This window comes from Pan paniscus, chromosome 12 (genome assembly GCF_029289425.2).
Source record: "Pan paniscus chromosome 12, NHGRI_mPanPan1-v2.0_pri, whole genome shotgun sequence".
NCBI lineage: Eukaryota > Metazoa > Chordata > Mammalia > Primates > Hominidae > Pan > Pan paniscus.
The window spans coordinates 57,244,743-57,260,448 of NC_073261.2; the positions used below are offsets into that span (position 1 = coordinate 57,244,743).

Here is a 15,706-nt window from a genome sequence, read left to right on the forward strand (position 1 = left end):
TTAGGGTTTGTTTGAGAGGAAAAGTCAGTATCTCAAAGCTCCAAATAACTGTACTAATAAAAACATTTATTTCCATCTCAAATTTTATCTCTGCAGGGAGAAAAACCTCCAAAACCCATTGTCTTTTCTGGCAGTTTAGTTCAGTTTCTTGTTCATCCCTGGTTAGGAAAGGCCAGACACTTTCCTCCCTTCTGCTTCACAGGCAGGTACATTAAGTCCTTTGAGCTTGACTTAGCTCTGCTCTGCAGGGGGGCTAAGTGTCCAGCTGCCCAGCCAGCTCTCCACCCTACTCTGCCACCCTGCCCACCCACTGCCATCCTGCTGTGGTCACTTACCTCACTCTCCTCGGCAGGGGGTGGAGGGACCTCCTTGATAATCTGAAAAGAAAACAGAGAACAGGTCAGTGAAAAATCTCTGGCTACCTGCCTCCTAAGAGGCCTGCTGTCAGGAGGTACCGTGGTGGTGCTGCCATAATTACCATGGCAATGGCCCCAGCAAGTCGGGCTTAATCACTGCTATGAGAGGTGTCTTTGCTGGACAGAGTAGCTCTGCTAGTTAGCGTATGACTCAGGCTGAGGGTTCCAGTCTCAATTGCGTCTTTTCTGGTTTTGTATAGAGAAATAAATGTTCCACAGGTCACAGTTTCATTTCCTACCCCAGATAACTATCATGCAAATGTATTCACTCATTTATTCACCGAGTCATTCACATATCAGATTATTCATCCATCTATCCAATTGTCTACACATTTAACAAAGAATTGTCACACAATGGAAGTTAACATGGTGCTTTAGGGATGCGTCAAGTGTGGACCCCACGCAGGCTGCTGGCAGTCCTTCAGCTGTCACTGGTCCCCACGGGTGTCTTTGCAGGGTGGATGTGCTGCCCAGGCAGACCGAGTCCCAACAGAGGCAGCAAAGGAGTGTCCAGGGATTTCTTTCAGGGCACTGACACTTAGGGGCACAAAGCTTTAACTAACAGTGTTATAAGATTCTGACTGTCCCATCTTTGGGGCTGAAGAGAGCCATGTGGAAACTCTGGATGGGCAAGTAATTGGGAGACAGTCTAACCCACGAGAGAATGATGACACATGGGATAAGGACAGGGCAGGGACAGCTGGGGCCAGTGAGCAGCCCCTCCTCCCTCTTGACCCCAACTTGTACCCCTCTGTCATAAAAGGAAAGCCCTCACCGTTAAATGGATTTAGAGTCTCTTACATGGCATTTGGCAATTATCTACTATAATTCCACTCTGTCCCTTGGAGGGCTTCCTCCTCTCACCCCAAACTTATTATCAGAATTTTGGGTCCCCTACTCAGTTCTTTTACTTAGAGCACTTCTGGCAAATCCAAAGCTCATTCCCTATCTCTTGATGCCTTAACATCAGGTGCTGCCTTTGTAGATGGGTGCTCGGGCACAGCCCACAGGACCCATTTTTTCTTCTTCCAGTTGGGGAGCCGGGCTCTGGCTGCAGGCCAGGCTGCTTAGCTGGCAGCAAGCACCTCTTCAGCTCTCCCTACTCAGCACATGTCTCCTCTGGTTTGATGATTATTCTGGGACCTTGTTAGGGCTCCAATCCCCACGCTGTTACCCACCCTACCATTATCGATAATGTCATCTCTGCATGAGGAGGCAGGCTTCCCACTGCAGGTTCTGTTAACCTTAGCCAATGGCCCAAGACTCCAGTCCTCTGAAAGTATGGTATTCCATTAATTGAAGAGGCAGAAGTGAAGGCCTCCAGGGGTTTCAAACTCTCATTTCATCTGCCTCCACTTCCTGGCTGCTGTGAGACGCCTGGTGAAAGTCTCTGGAAAATGCAAAGCCATGATTGTGCTCACCCACTCAACCCTGGCTCAGAGTTCCTTAAGGAAATCTCTGGGGAGGATCGCTCCTGTCCAGGACTGATTTCCCATCATCCCAGAAGCAGTAAATTACTTTACAGCAGGAAATGTCTGGAAACTGGAGGGAGGGGTGAGGATCTGGGGACCAAGATCTAGAATGCATCTGTTCTCCTGGGGCAGGGGTAGGGAAGGGAGTGAGAGGGGGAACAGGATGTTTGGGAAGAGACAGATGTTGAGAGGGCAGCATATGTGGCAAGGCCCCTGGGTGTGAAGAGGTTTGGTGCTGAGCAGAGGGCTTTTGTCTCCACGGTGCTATGAGCTAAGCACAGCATAGATGTTATATGTGAATTCCAGACCTGCCTTCACCTGACTGTCAGGATTTGATGAGTCCCTTAACCTATCTGATCTCCACTGTCCTCATTTGTTAAATGAAGTAATAACATGAACCTTGCAGAAACTGAGTCATCATGAGCGATCACGTGTGTTAAGCATCTGGTAGTGAGTAGGTGCTCAATAGACGCTGCATGCTATTAGTACTCTCCTTTCCCTTTCTTGTTGTATTTGTCTCTTACCTTGATTACATCTTTCATACCCACCCTGCATATACTAAATGCCTTTGCATGGTGGCTTCCAGACAGATGCCAAGGGGCCAGCATTTCATGAACTGAGTGAGACAGGAGGCTGGTGTTCTGACAGTGGCCAAGGGTTTTGGGGGAGTCAGTAGCAGTATGCCTGGCCACATGTGTGTCAGCATATGACACTGGCTGGGGAATGCAGTTCTAGGTGGCCCAACACTCAGACCAACCCATCAATGCGGTTGCTATTTAATTTAATGTATTAAGTATTAATTGAATATCTATTCTACATCCTGCAATGTGCCAGACCCTAAGGAACCCAAAACACAATGCTAAAATCCATGATTTATTAAATATTGATAAAGAGGGGCTGGTTTATGATCCAAATTTCACATTGACACACTGTAAGTTGGGCACCTGAGCTTCTGGAAAAAATGCCACTCTGTTCAGGTAAACAGGAATTAAGCACCTCCAACCTGGTCTCACTGGTTGGGCTTCTGGTTATGTTCAGCAGGAATGGGCAGGAAGTCTTCTCATTGCTTCAAGCCCATGCACCGAAAGCTTGCCCCTGGGGAGCAGGGTGCAGCTCACCACAGGATGGCAGGACAGCTTTTAAAAGTATGATCTAGACAGGCTAAGCCTGGAGTCAGGGATGAGAATTCCAAGCAGTAAAGTTGGATAAGCTGTCTGTGAGTGGGCCAAATCCTTGTGCCAAGACCAGTACATGGGCCACCCAAAGGAGTGCTCTGAGCACAGGGACATGTCAGCTCTCTCAGCCCACCCTACTCCCCTCAGGGCCAGAGTCTGTGTTGCCTGGAGGAGCAGCTTGGGCAAAAGCCTGCATTGCTCTGTAGCCTGCGGCACCATGGCAACACAGCCACACACAGAGTAGCCTTAAAAACAGATATCTCCATGGTTGCGTCAGTACTTAAAACAAGTGCACCCCTGCTAATGGCTTCCCATGGCTTATAGGATATAATGCAAACTGCCCCCATGTCCTACAGGTCCCACATGATGTGGCCTCACTTCCCTCCCACTGTGTCTCTCTCCTTCACTTTCTGCACTCCAGTCTCCTGGGCACCTTCCTGTTCCTTCCACATGCTCTGCTGCTTCTCAAGTGCAGTATCTTCTGCCCAAATGCTCGCTACCTCCTCCACGCTCAGTCCACAGCCCTGCACGTTCCCCAGTGAACACCTACTTATCAAACAGATCTCCAGTAAATGCACCTCCCCTGGGAATCTCACAGAAAGGACAGGGTCCTCTTTGTGGGCTCCCATCATGTTTGTTTTCTGTAGCACTTTGAATTGTAATTGAAAGGCAAATTGCATAATTATTTGTTTCCAACCAGCATGACTAGAAATATTCTGTTTCCAACTAGAATGCAAGCTAGAATCAGCTTCCAAGCTCAGGCTTGGTTTGGCCCACTCTCCTTTTTCTCAGGTTATGTGAGCATCCTCCTGGTTATGGGTGGGCTCTTTTGCGCCTTCCTCATTAGGAAGAACAAAGAAGATGGATAGGGTTGAAGGGTCGTTAATAAAATATTTTAAAGGAAAATAATAAACATAAGCATAACATGGAAGTACTGGATGGTAGTATGGGAGTAAATCTGAGAACATTTTTCATATTTCTACTCTGCAGGCTAGTACCACTTCCCCACTTACTACCACCTTTAGACTGGGTATTTTAGAGAAGCAGAAAGTGACCATTTGCCTCCTTGGGATAGCTGCCCTAGAGTCCCTTTTGCACTAAGAGATGGACTGGTGAGGTAAAGGGGACGGGAAAAATGAGATGGAATATGAAACTCCTGAATTCTATTGGTGTTTCTCTGATACCTGAGAATTTCTTGAAACTGCTGTGTGTTGGGAGATGCATCTCCTCCCCTCTCTTACCAGTGACTTTAATTCTGACTTTATCCGTCTCTGTTCAGGCCGACATGAGGTAGGGTCAGATTTGATGACGATCATTGCATAGATAAAGGAAAGTCAGAAAAGACCAGGTAGAATCTGATCAAATTGAAATGTTACTGACAACTTCTCACTGAGTCAAACAAATTCCAGTTTTTATGTGCACCCCTGAGTTTGGCTGTTGGAAATAGTAATGACGGAAGATGTGGAGATGCAATCAGCATAGTACGAATAGAGTAGAAAGATCACGTGTGCTCAGGGCCTGTTTCACGCCTGGGAAGTTGAACTATTTTGGTTTTATGAATTAAGTTCAACCATCTGGGTCTCTATAAAGCGCTCTCTAATAATTCATTTTATTTTTTATAAATGGCTTTATAAATTGATTTTATAAATTGTTAAAGTGAGATAAAACACCTGATGAGTTTATTTTGCTTTTCTTTTTTCTCTAGCAGTATTGAAGTTTGATTCTTAATGTGTAGGCTTTGATCCTTGCCGCTGTGTTTGTCACTTGCTAACTCTACCGTTACAGTCTTGTGCAGCGGAAGAAAGGATGCTATCATTCTAGTTCTGAACATGGGCACCTTTCCCACCTACCAGATGATGGCTGCGCAGGCTCACTAGACATTCCGTTTGAAGCCGTGAGTCAGGCCCACATGCTGCTTTAGCAGCAAAAGAATGCCAGGCCTAGTGATTCCTTGTGGCCCCCTGTTTTGCCTCTGTCACCTTGTTGAGAAATCCTCCACCACAACTTCACATCTCTCCTCCTCATCTTTCTTGTCTCCTCACACTGTGATTGGGACTGGTTAATAGGGTAAGCTGTATAGACAGGCTCATTGTTGACAAATGCTCATCTCATGGCATGAGAAATGGAACAAAACAGGGGACTCATTTTTGGCCCCTTTCTTCTTAAGTTGTATTTTTGTGTCTCCGTGTCCTTTTTGCATGAGCTGAATGCAGGGCACTTCCTGCAAGCCCTCTCTGCCGAAGGGCTGGTCTCTTGCTGCAAAGGAGATACTTCCTTGACACACAGGCATCTCTGCTGTTTAGACAAAGTCCAAGAGAGCTGCTTCAGATAACTCCTTTATTAACAAAATGAAGCATTTGTCCTCTAATTTTAATTAGCTCAGTGGTTTCAAACTTTATTGAGTATCAGAATCACCTGGAGGGCTTCTTAAAACACAGCTTTCCGGGGTACACCCCTGAGTTCCTCATTAGTGGGTTTGGGGAGGGGCACTTGCATTTCTGACAAAGTACCTGCTGGTCTAGGGACCACACTTTGAGAACTGTGAATTAGCTTATTTCTTGGAGCCCCATACCTCTGTTAGATATGCAGGGGCTATGTTTAGCTTCAAGTCAGACATTCCCATGAGTGTTCTGTTGAGACTTGCTTATAGCTGATTAGAAAGACCAGCTCTGAAGCTGTTTCATTCTAAAAATTTTGGTGTCCGCGCTCCATTGTCAGAAACTCTGGGCTCTCCAATGCCTCCCGTCCTGTGTGGGGGAAGACATAGAACTATTTCTGGAGTAAATTTTCAGCTCTGCATGCAGGTACTCCTTGGCTTCCACTGATGTGAATTTGTGGTCATCTGCATACAAGGCTGGCATGGCCTGGATTTCTAGATCCAGCCCTGAAACGGTCCCAGCCAGATGGCTCCCTGGGAATTAGGGACATGGATCTTATCTCTCTCTGTCTGCACTGTTAGCAATAAACTCACTGAACTGTGTTTGTTCCTCTGTCTTCTGCACTGGACTGTAAGCTCTTGAAGACATGGGCATACTTATCTCCTGACACACAGCTCAGTGTGTGTTACTCGGCCACTATTTCTGGAATAAATGAGTGTGTGTTCCTGAAAAGGGAGGGATAAAGGAAGCATTTCTGATTATAATAAACTTCCTTGCCTCGCAAATAAGCACTTAATACATGTTACAAGATTCAATTCTGGTCTCCTAACCCTCCATATAAATGTTTCTTCAGTAGTTAAGATGCTGAAAGTCCCAACTGCCAAGAGCGGGTTGTGATGCTTGGATGCATTGCATCATGGGAATCTAATCAGAGTCACGGGTTGGCCTTACGGTTAATTATGCCATCTTATTAGATACCACCTATACCCCCTTTCATCCCCTAACCCAGGCTTCCATGTAAATTCACTTGCCCTGTGATTATAGACTCCATTTTCCAGTTTTGTATCCGAAATTCATTTCTAAGAAGGCTTTCTGAAAATTTGAAAACTACGTGCACAGTCTGTTTTGTTCCAACACAGATATGTAACTTGTGACTGTTCATATGTGGTAGTTAAACAGGGCATTAAAATCACTAAACTGCAAAACTGTGCCAGCTCAAAATATGATTTTCGCAAGGTAAAGGAGAAGGTAATGTACATTTTTCGTCTTTTGTTCTTCATAGTCAACTTCATATAACATTAACCATTACACATTTAAAAGTGTGAGGTGACAGTATTTGGCGCCACTGAGTAACATCAGGTGAATGTGAAAATGCTGCCCAGCCACCAGTAGTGACCTGGGGAGGAATATGCAGAAACCAGGCATACCTCATTTGCTTTCTCACTTAGGTGTGTCCTTGTGCAAGTCCAGCATGTATGGCGCTCCTGAATGCGTGTTCTTTTCCTCATTAAAAACCTTTTACATAGCACTGTCAATAGGAGCGTGTGTCCTGGTTCAACAAATGCAGGGGTTGAATGAGGGAGGAAAGCCTTCAGCCTGTGCAGGAGATGTTTGTAAAGATATAAGAGAAGATGAGATACTGTGAGAGCAATGGGCATAAAGAAACCCAAATGAGCTTCCTCAGAGACCATGCTGAAAAACCAAAGAAAGGAGAATGGAACTCACAGGAGCCACCAGTTGCTTTAGGGGGATTAGAGGCATGTGTGATGGAGCGAAGAAAAGGAGGTAATGCCGAGAGCAGCAGAATAGTACTTTCATGGTTTTCAGTCTTATTTGGAACCACGCAAATTGCTTTTTTTTTTTTACATGAAAAGAGGAACCTGGCAACACAACAAAAGCTGAAATTCTATTTTAAGCCAGTGCAGAAGGAATAACAAGACACTGAGTCATAGCCATCTCCCCTTGTGTTGTGACACTTTGCCCTAAGAATGTCCTTCCTTCCGTCTTGTTTCTGTAGCTCAAAGCCACAGTGCTGCATCAGACTCACGTCAACTAAGAAACTTCACCTGTTTATTTAAAAAAAATCAAGGTAAAGAGCCATATTTACTGAAGTATGTTTTATTAAGAATTTAAGGTGTTTAAAACGGTGGCATTTTTATTGAGTTTATTATTTTTTAGCGTTAGGTTGGCACAAAAGTAATTGCAGTTTTGTCATTCCTTTCAATGGCAAAAACCGCAATTACTTTTGCGCCAACCTAATATATTATTTTGTAAGATCGCACAGTTTTGAATGTTCTGCTCTGAACCCATTTCCCCCATTAGTCCTATTATTTTCATGGGCCAAAATTCCATAATGCAGTCATATCTTCAGGAACACATTTCATGTTACAGGAGAAATGGTGATACACAGAGAATTTTCAGTGTATCTGCTATTTAACAATTATTGTTAACTTTGGACAGAGCAAAGGGAATAGTGCTGACAGGGACTGACTTCCTCATCCTTTTTCTGGTCTTTTGTGCTTTCCATGTGTATCATAAAATCCCAAGGGCCCAAGTAATAAATAATATTCCTTGGGTTTTTGGTAATTTGGGATTGTGAGCTCATGTGTAGTAGGCATTTACCTATGGAAATTCTATGAGGCCTGGGTTGAGGGACGAACCTGCCAGAGGTTTCAGGTTTCCTCTTGCAGATCCCTAAGCATTTCCAAACTTTTTCTCAGCTTCCAATTTACAAAACCTCAAGTAGTGTAAGTTTGAACTCTAGACCTCTCAGAGGTTATGAATTCTTAGGGACACAAACATACACACCCACATCAAACCCATAGCCCATCTTTCACTCAAGGCTTTAGGCAGCTTTAGGCAGAAGACTCAATTTCAACTCCCAAACTTTTATGGGCCCATGAAAGGCTATTAAGCCAAACATCTAGGTTACTGAGATAAGAAAATCTCAGGCAGGAAGCCACTGCTTTAGGGTCAGCTGACCATCTGATTTCCAGATCCTGCTTTATTTGGGCCCTGGAAACATCTCCTATTTTCTCATGAGCCTGGCTATGCATTTAAGGCAACTTCTATTCTATTTTTTCCAGGAATTTTTGTTTTTCTTTTGCTGTGGAGTCTGCTGCATTGTCAGTCAATAGTAATGGATTTTTTTTTTCCCCACAAATGATGACTTCCTGCATGCTCAGAGGTTAGCTCAAATAAATGTGCCTGTATTTAGATGACAAAGGTCTTTTTTGAAGCCTTTGATTTAAAGCACTGTATGTCCTGGGGGACTTCTGGGTTGATCTCTTAAAGCCAGCTCAACTGCTGCCCCCCTGGCCTTTTAAATTCTGCATGAGAAGCCACCAGAACAGAGTTATGTATAGAAGAAATGCCAATCCAGATCTGAAAAGCCATCTAATAAGGGCTTTAATATCACAGCTAGAAGGAGATGCTTGCTCTGACCCTTTTTACATTCTAGCCTTCCATTCTGGCTCCCAAACCTTGTAAGTATTCTTTTAATTGAAGTCAAGAAATCAAGGGAAAGTAGGCAACTTGATATGGAAAACATCCAGGAGAGATGAGATGCTAGTTGATGGAGGATAAAGGAATCTTTCCACTGTATAGACAGCATCAATTGAATAGAGACCTCATGACTGATTGGGGTGGGTTAATGCTGGCCAAGGACTGCCTGAATCCAGTAATTTTACACTGTAGAAGTTTAGCAAAGGATGGTACCAAGGGTGTTAATTTGGAATGTGGTACCAGAAATTTTCAAAGAAATGAGGTCAACTTTTTTTCCCTCCAATTTGGAACTCAGAATTCAAATGATTTTTGGTCTCTCATCTCATCTCCCTTAAGACTGAGACTATTTAAAAGGCCCAATTCATCACTGTCTAAAGTGAGAGTTGCAGCAGGAACTTTACCATTAGTCCACAGGGCCTAAGGGACTCACATGGTAATGTGAGAGAATGGCTGTGCATGTTCTCCATCAGATGGTATGCCAGTGTCACTGCAAAAGTCTGTGAAGTGAAAGAGCAAAATAAATCCATGATTTCAGATTCCCTGAGGCTTGAAGGAGCAGCCTCTGGCCTCTGCCTGGGTTACGGGAAAGCTGATTTTAGACACTAGTAGTGTCAGTGGGATCTGAGCAGGGCACAGAAGGAACAAGGGTGAGTTGATGATGTTCACAAGATGTTCAAGCTTGTTGATATTGATACAGCCTTCAGGGAGGGTACAAAAGAGGCTGCATCTGAGGATCCAGGAACCTGCTCTTTTAGCTGCTTCAGCGTTCTCTAGGACTGTGTTTCCCAAATAGTATTTGGCAGAATACTGGTGTCCTTCCAGATGTCAGTATGTTAATAGGTGTTTGGGAGAGTACAGGTAGTGACAGGCCAAGGAAGAGTTCTAGGGTCAAAATAAATTTGAAGAGTCACATGCAAATTATCCTATTAATGACTCTGAGAAGTCCTGCAGTAAAGACAGTGATTCAACTTAGTTTAAGGATGTCTTTAAAACTCACTGTCTAAATACCTCTTGTTCTGAAGTGCCCCTATTCATACTTGCAGGGTATGATTGTCCTGACATAGTTTGGAAATGCTGCCCCTGAGTACTTGTATCATATAAAAAGTCTTCAGATGGTTTCAGTATGTAACCAGGTTTGAAAACCACAGACCAGGGAATCTTGAAAGGGAGAAGCAGATTCACTCAAAGAAGGTACGAATATGAGGAAGCAGCCTTAGAGACAATATGGTTCCAATTTTCTAGTTTTTCACACAGGGGAAATTAAGGTTAAAGGATTGGACTAATCCTTTAACCAGAAGAGGAAGATGCGGCATTGAAACCCAGTCGACTTTGACAATAACTCGCCTCTTTCCATTTCACCGGCAGGCATAAGCCATGGGGGTTGGGGGTTATCAGGCAGCCCACAAAGGATGAGGGAAGCCAGAGATGAGGAAAAAATGGGTGTGTGAGGTGTGTGGTGTACCTGCCCTCCAGAGGTGAGGGCAGGTCATGGCAGAGCTCTGTGTGCTAACGAGAAATAATCTTGTCAGCTGTAGCGTGAGGCGTGTCCAGATGGGAATGGGTGGAGGCTGGAACAGGATCAAGAAGGCACAATCGGTATTAGGCCCAAGATGCCTGCATCAGAAGTTGCCTGTCCCAGTCGTGTTTTTATTAAACTGTCAGTAAATCCTTTTGGTGATGTTAAGCTTGGGTTGTCTGGCCCTACAAATTAAATGTTATTCTTAACGGTGTGAAGAACATTATTTTAATGCTTTATTTTTATTTCCATTTAAGGTATATCAAGTTTTTGATTAATTTTTGCCCTTTGCAATTTATCATTGGAGATGTCCGGTGGGCATATTTGTTGAACTATCCTTGAAATTCAATTAAATGAATTAAACGTGATCTGTTACGTAATTCTTTAAAAGCTGTTCATAAGATACCTATAAGGCCACTGAAAACAAGACAGGGAGAACAATTTTGTTTATATAGGAAAAAATTCTGAATGCATGGACATGAGCCTCTCCCAAAATACTGAAAAAAAATTGCTGTTATTTGAACAGAAATACAGTGATTTGATTTGACCTAAATAGTGTGATGTTTTAACTAGGTGGATTGCAGAAAAATTGCAGCTTTAAAAGCAGGATTTTTTTTCTTTTTAATTATGGTTAAAAGCACTTAATAAAAAACTTATTATCTTAATTATTTTTAAGTGTACAGTTTAGTAGTGTTACATATATTCACATAATTATGCAACTAATTTCCAGAACTTTAATTTTTTTTTTTAAATAGTGATGCTGTCTCACCATGTTGCCTAGGCTAGTCTCAGACTCTAGGGCTCAAGTGATCCTCCTGCCTCGGCTCTTCCACAGTGTTGGGATTATAGGTGTGAGTCACTGTGCCCTGCCCAGAACTTTTTCATTCTGCAAAATATGCTAAGATCTTTTCACTTGGGGTTTCTCATATACCATTAACCTCTCAATAAAATGGGCATATTTCTAGGATTTTATTTAAGAAACTGATTTGAATGTCCTTGTTATATAATATTAGATACATATAAAATATTGCATATAACATACATGTAAGTCATGAAATAGGATAATACAAACCCCCATGACACAACCACTCATTACAGTTCCATAGGTCTGTGGGCTCCTTCTGCATCGAACACTCTTCCCCTAGGAAGACTTAGCTTTTTAGTTTGATTTGGAAAATACACAAATTATAATATGTACTAGGCACTGTACCATATTTTGGGATTAGTTTCTGTGACTAGTTTCTCCTTGCCATGGAGGAGTTCATGGTACAGATTCTCCTCAATGTATGATGGGACTATGTCCAGACTAAACCCATTGTAAGTTGAACATGTCATAAGTTGAACATGCATTTAATATAGCTAACCTAGTGAACGTCATGGCTTAGCCTAGCCAACCTTAAATGTGCTCACAGAACACTGACATCAGTCTAAACTTGGGCAAAATAGATAACACAAAGCCTATTTTATAATCAAGTATTGATTATCTCATGTAATTTATTGAATACTATACTGAAAGTGAAAAACAGAATGGTTGTATGGGTACTTGAAGTATGCTTTCTATTGAATGCACACAGCTTTCATACCATTACAAAGTCGAAAAATTCTGAGTTGAACCACCATAAGTTGGGGACTGTCTGTACAGTGAGAGATATATACATAAATACATGTGATAGAATGAGCAAATGCTCTAAAAGAGGTGTGAGAAAAATGCCATGGAAACCAAGTGAGATAGCAGCTGATCCTTCCCAGGTGAGGAAAAGGTGCGCAGGATGCTACTGAAATGGACTGAACAGCAAGCTGGACTTTGAAGGAAGAATTGTATAGAGAACATAAAGAAGGTGAAACTATTTCAGCAAGAGGAAATAATATGAGCAAAAAGATCATGATAAGGAAGTACCTGATATGTTTAAGGAGCCCCAAAGAGTAGAGTGTGCCCACAGTTGGTCCTCCATCCACTTGGCTGCTAATGAACTTTGAGATACACTGAGCAGCAGCTTTGAGCCAGGCACTGTATTATGCTCTGGGGACCTACAGCCTTGGCTTCCAACAGCTTCAGCTTAACAGAGGAAGACAGACAAGCAAACAGGCAATTTTCACAGCATGATCAGTGCTATGAAAGAAGCAGGTACAGGTGCTAAGGGAGACCCTGTACAGGAGGGGAAGGTAAGAGGTGAGGCTGGAGAAGTGGGGCCAGGATGGAAAAGCCCTACTCATGCCATCTCAAGGGACGGGAACTCTGTTTTACAGCCTCTGAACACTCAAGAGAATTCTAGGCAGGGTAGTGAGTAGGCTCATCACCTGGCTGCCTTTTTTAAAAATGAAAAGTCTCTTTAATGAAGGTGAGAAAGACTAAAAGAGCAGTTAGGAAATTGCTGAAATAATTCAGGTGGGAGATGCGGAATCCTAGAGTAAGACAATGGTATTCATTCATTCATTCCACAAATATTTCTTAAGCAACTACTGAGTGACAGGCACTGTGACTGTGCTGGAGTAGAAGGTGTGGACAGATGTGAGATAAGATGAGGTGTGGGAAAGGATGTGCTGTAGGCAGCTCCAAAGTGAGATAAGACAAGGAGGGACAGAAGAAGACATCAGCGGTTGCTCTGCAGTCCCTAGTTGGGGCAGCCTGGAGGACAATGGCACATCCACTGATGAAGAGCAGGTTTAGGGGGTAACGTGAAGAGTTCAGTGGGGGGTATGTTGAGGGTGAGATGCCTGCATTTGAGATGTCCATTGGTCCCTTTAATGTGGGCTGGTCCTCTGGAGCCAAGGCCAGTGATGGGTAAACACATTAAGTAGTTGAAGTTGTGGGAGCTGGTGACACTGACCAGGAACAATGTGTTAGATAAGAGGGTGGAAGGCAACCCTGGAGAACAATTGGCAAGCAGAGGAAAGAGAGCCCATGAGGGAGACAGGGAGAAACTGCACAGAGACGTAGGAGAAGAGCCAGCAGACACCAGTGGAGGAGACAGTTTAAAGGAGAGAGAGGTCGACAGTGCCTATTGCTGAAAGAGGTAAAGAAGAATGAGAAGTGAATGGAGACCAGTGGCTGGGAAATTCAGTTTTGCAAGCGAAGGATTGGAGAAATAATGGCAATGGTGCTCAGGGTGCAGTGGGAGGAAGAGGGAAGGAGAGGAATTGTGGACAGTGGATGCTCTGCAAAGGAGTGTGTGGGTGAAAGGAAGGGAAGGAGAAGAGAGTAGCATGAAGGAGAAATAAGGCATGAGATTAACATGGGTTGGATCTGTGTTCCCACGCAAATCTCACGTCGAGTTGTAATCCCCAATGTTGGAGGAGGGGCCTAGTGGGAGGTGATTGGCTGATTGCAGCCATCAGTCATCACCTGATCCATCAAGTGATTGGATCATGGCGGTGGGGTTTCTCATGAATGGCTTAGCATCATCCCTTTGGTGCTGTTCTTGTGATAGTGAGTTTTCCTGAGATCTGGTTGTTGAAAAGTGTGTAGCACCTCCCACCTCGTTCTTCTCTTCCTCCTGCTTCCACCATGTGAGATGCCTTGCTCCCCCTTTGCCATCAGCCATGACTGGAACCTTCCTGAGGCCTCCCCAGAGGCAGAAGCTACTATGCTTCCTGTACAGCCTGCAGAACTGTGAGCCAACTGAACCTCTTTTCTTTATAAATTACCTAGTCTCAGGTATATGTCTTTGTAGTAGTGTGAGGACAGATTAACATAGACCCATTTTTTAAAGGATGAAGGTGGCTGGCGTATGTTTGTAGGCAGAGGGAGGAAGCCAGTGGAAAGGAAAGGAGGAAGATGCTGAGTGAGAAAGGAAGAAATGAAGAACATCTGTGGAAAGGGAGGGAGAGGGATGCTGGAGGAGGATGCACATATGAGGGTGCTGGAGTGCAAGGATTTCTCACAGCACAGCTTCTGTTTTCTCACGGAGATAGAACAGCAGGTTGTCTACTGAATATGAGACAGCCAGAGGTAGTACAGGGAACTTCAGGGAAACGGTTGCAGTTTGGGAGGAGTTCTTATCCATAGAGGTAAGTTGGCGGTTTGCTAAAGTATGAGTGCTGAAGCCCTCATAAATGTGCAGTGGCCCCATCAGCAAGCTGGGCTGCTATCTTCTGAGGTGACTGATATCTTGGGAGCGGGAGAGGAGAACACACACCACAGGGAAGGTGTAGGTATAGGGACAGAGGGGAGATCGGGAATTGGGGTGTTTATCAGAGTGTCAACATGGAGTCATGAAACTGAGAGCCCCAACAGGGATTTCTTCGATACTCCAGATTTCTCATTTGGGGCAGCCAGTCCCCATTGCTAATCGGAATCCTCCAGTGTCTTGCTACCTGCTGAAATTTAGGCAGGATACGATGGCCTTTCTCTGTATACATAAAGCTACCCCCTACCTGGGCTGCAGGCTCCCATCAGGGCATTGGCTTTTGGCTGGGGTGAGGGGAGACTCTCAGGGATACCTGCATTTTCTACAACTTTTTAGTGCCCTAATGTCACTGATTCATTGATGACTTTTCCCCCCTACACATTCAAGCCATTCATAACATTTACTCGTCTAATACATTGCAACTTTTTTTTAAAAAATGATCCTTTTCTGTTTTAGATTTCCTAGTCTTCCTCTTTTTAAAGTTCAATTTTGAGATTTCAATAATATCGGACCAAACTTATGAGTAGCTGGAGTGGGCATGGTGTGACTTGAAGGGTTCTGGAAATGTCCCTTGTGGAACTGAGGCAGGACTTTATTATTATTATTATTTGGGAAAATATTAACCCCTTGAATTACCTATTTGAAAATGCGAATAAGCCCAGTGTGCATAGTCCAATACCTCTCTCCCCTTCAAGGTGGGTGTTTTGTGCCAATGAATAGGTATAGGAATCTTAAAAGCCAGAGGTCCGCCTGGCGATACTGAGGAACAAGCTGGGAAACACTAAAGGTTTGATTCAGGATATGGTCAGTTTTCTCTCTCCCCATCAGTCATTACTGGTAGATTACATCTGGCAGGCTGGCAACAAGTTAATTCAGGTTCCATTTGGCTGGAAGTTAAGAGCCCAAATAGGGGAGTGGGGTCCTTAGGGAAAGGCCAAGTGCAGTGGGTAGGCATCATCTGTCACCCTCACCCATCAGGTTTCTTCTTCCAGACAGGACCAGCAGGAAGCAGGAGGATGCTGAGCAGAGGCAGGCCTGATAGCAGCCCCTGTGCCTGGTCTGCTCATCCTGGCCAGTACATCTAAAACTGGCCTTTGTAGCTAGTAACTGGGCCTGCT

The 15,706-nt window shown here is 44.0% G+C and overlaps 1 protein-coding gene across 1 annotated transcript in view; it reads right to left on the reverse strand.

Annotated features, from left to right (window-relative positions):
* ANTXR1 (ANTXR cell adhesion molecule 1) overlaps positions 1-15,706 on the reverse strand; it is a 236,575-nt gene that overhangs the window by 78,740 nt on the left and 142,129 nt on the right. Inside the window, exon 14 of the mRNA XM_003830925.6 lies at positions 336-377. Within this exon, the coding sequence (XP_003830973.1) occupies positions 336-377 (42 nt within the window). The remainder of the gene's footprint in view (positions 1-335; positions 378-15,706) is intronic.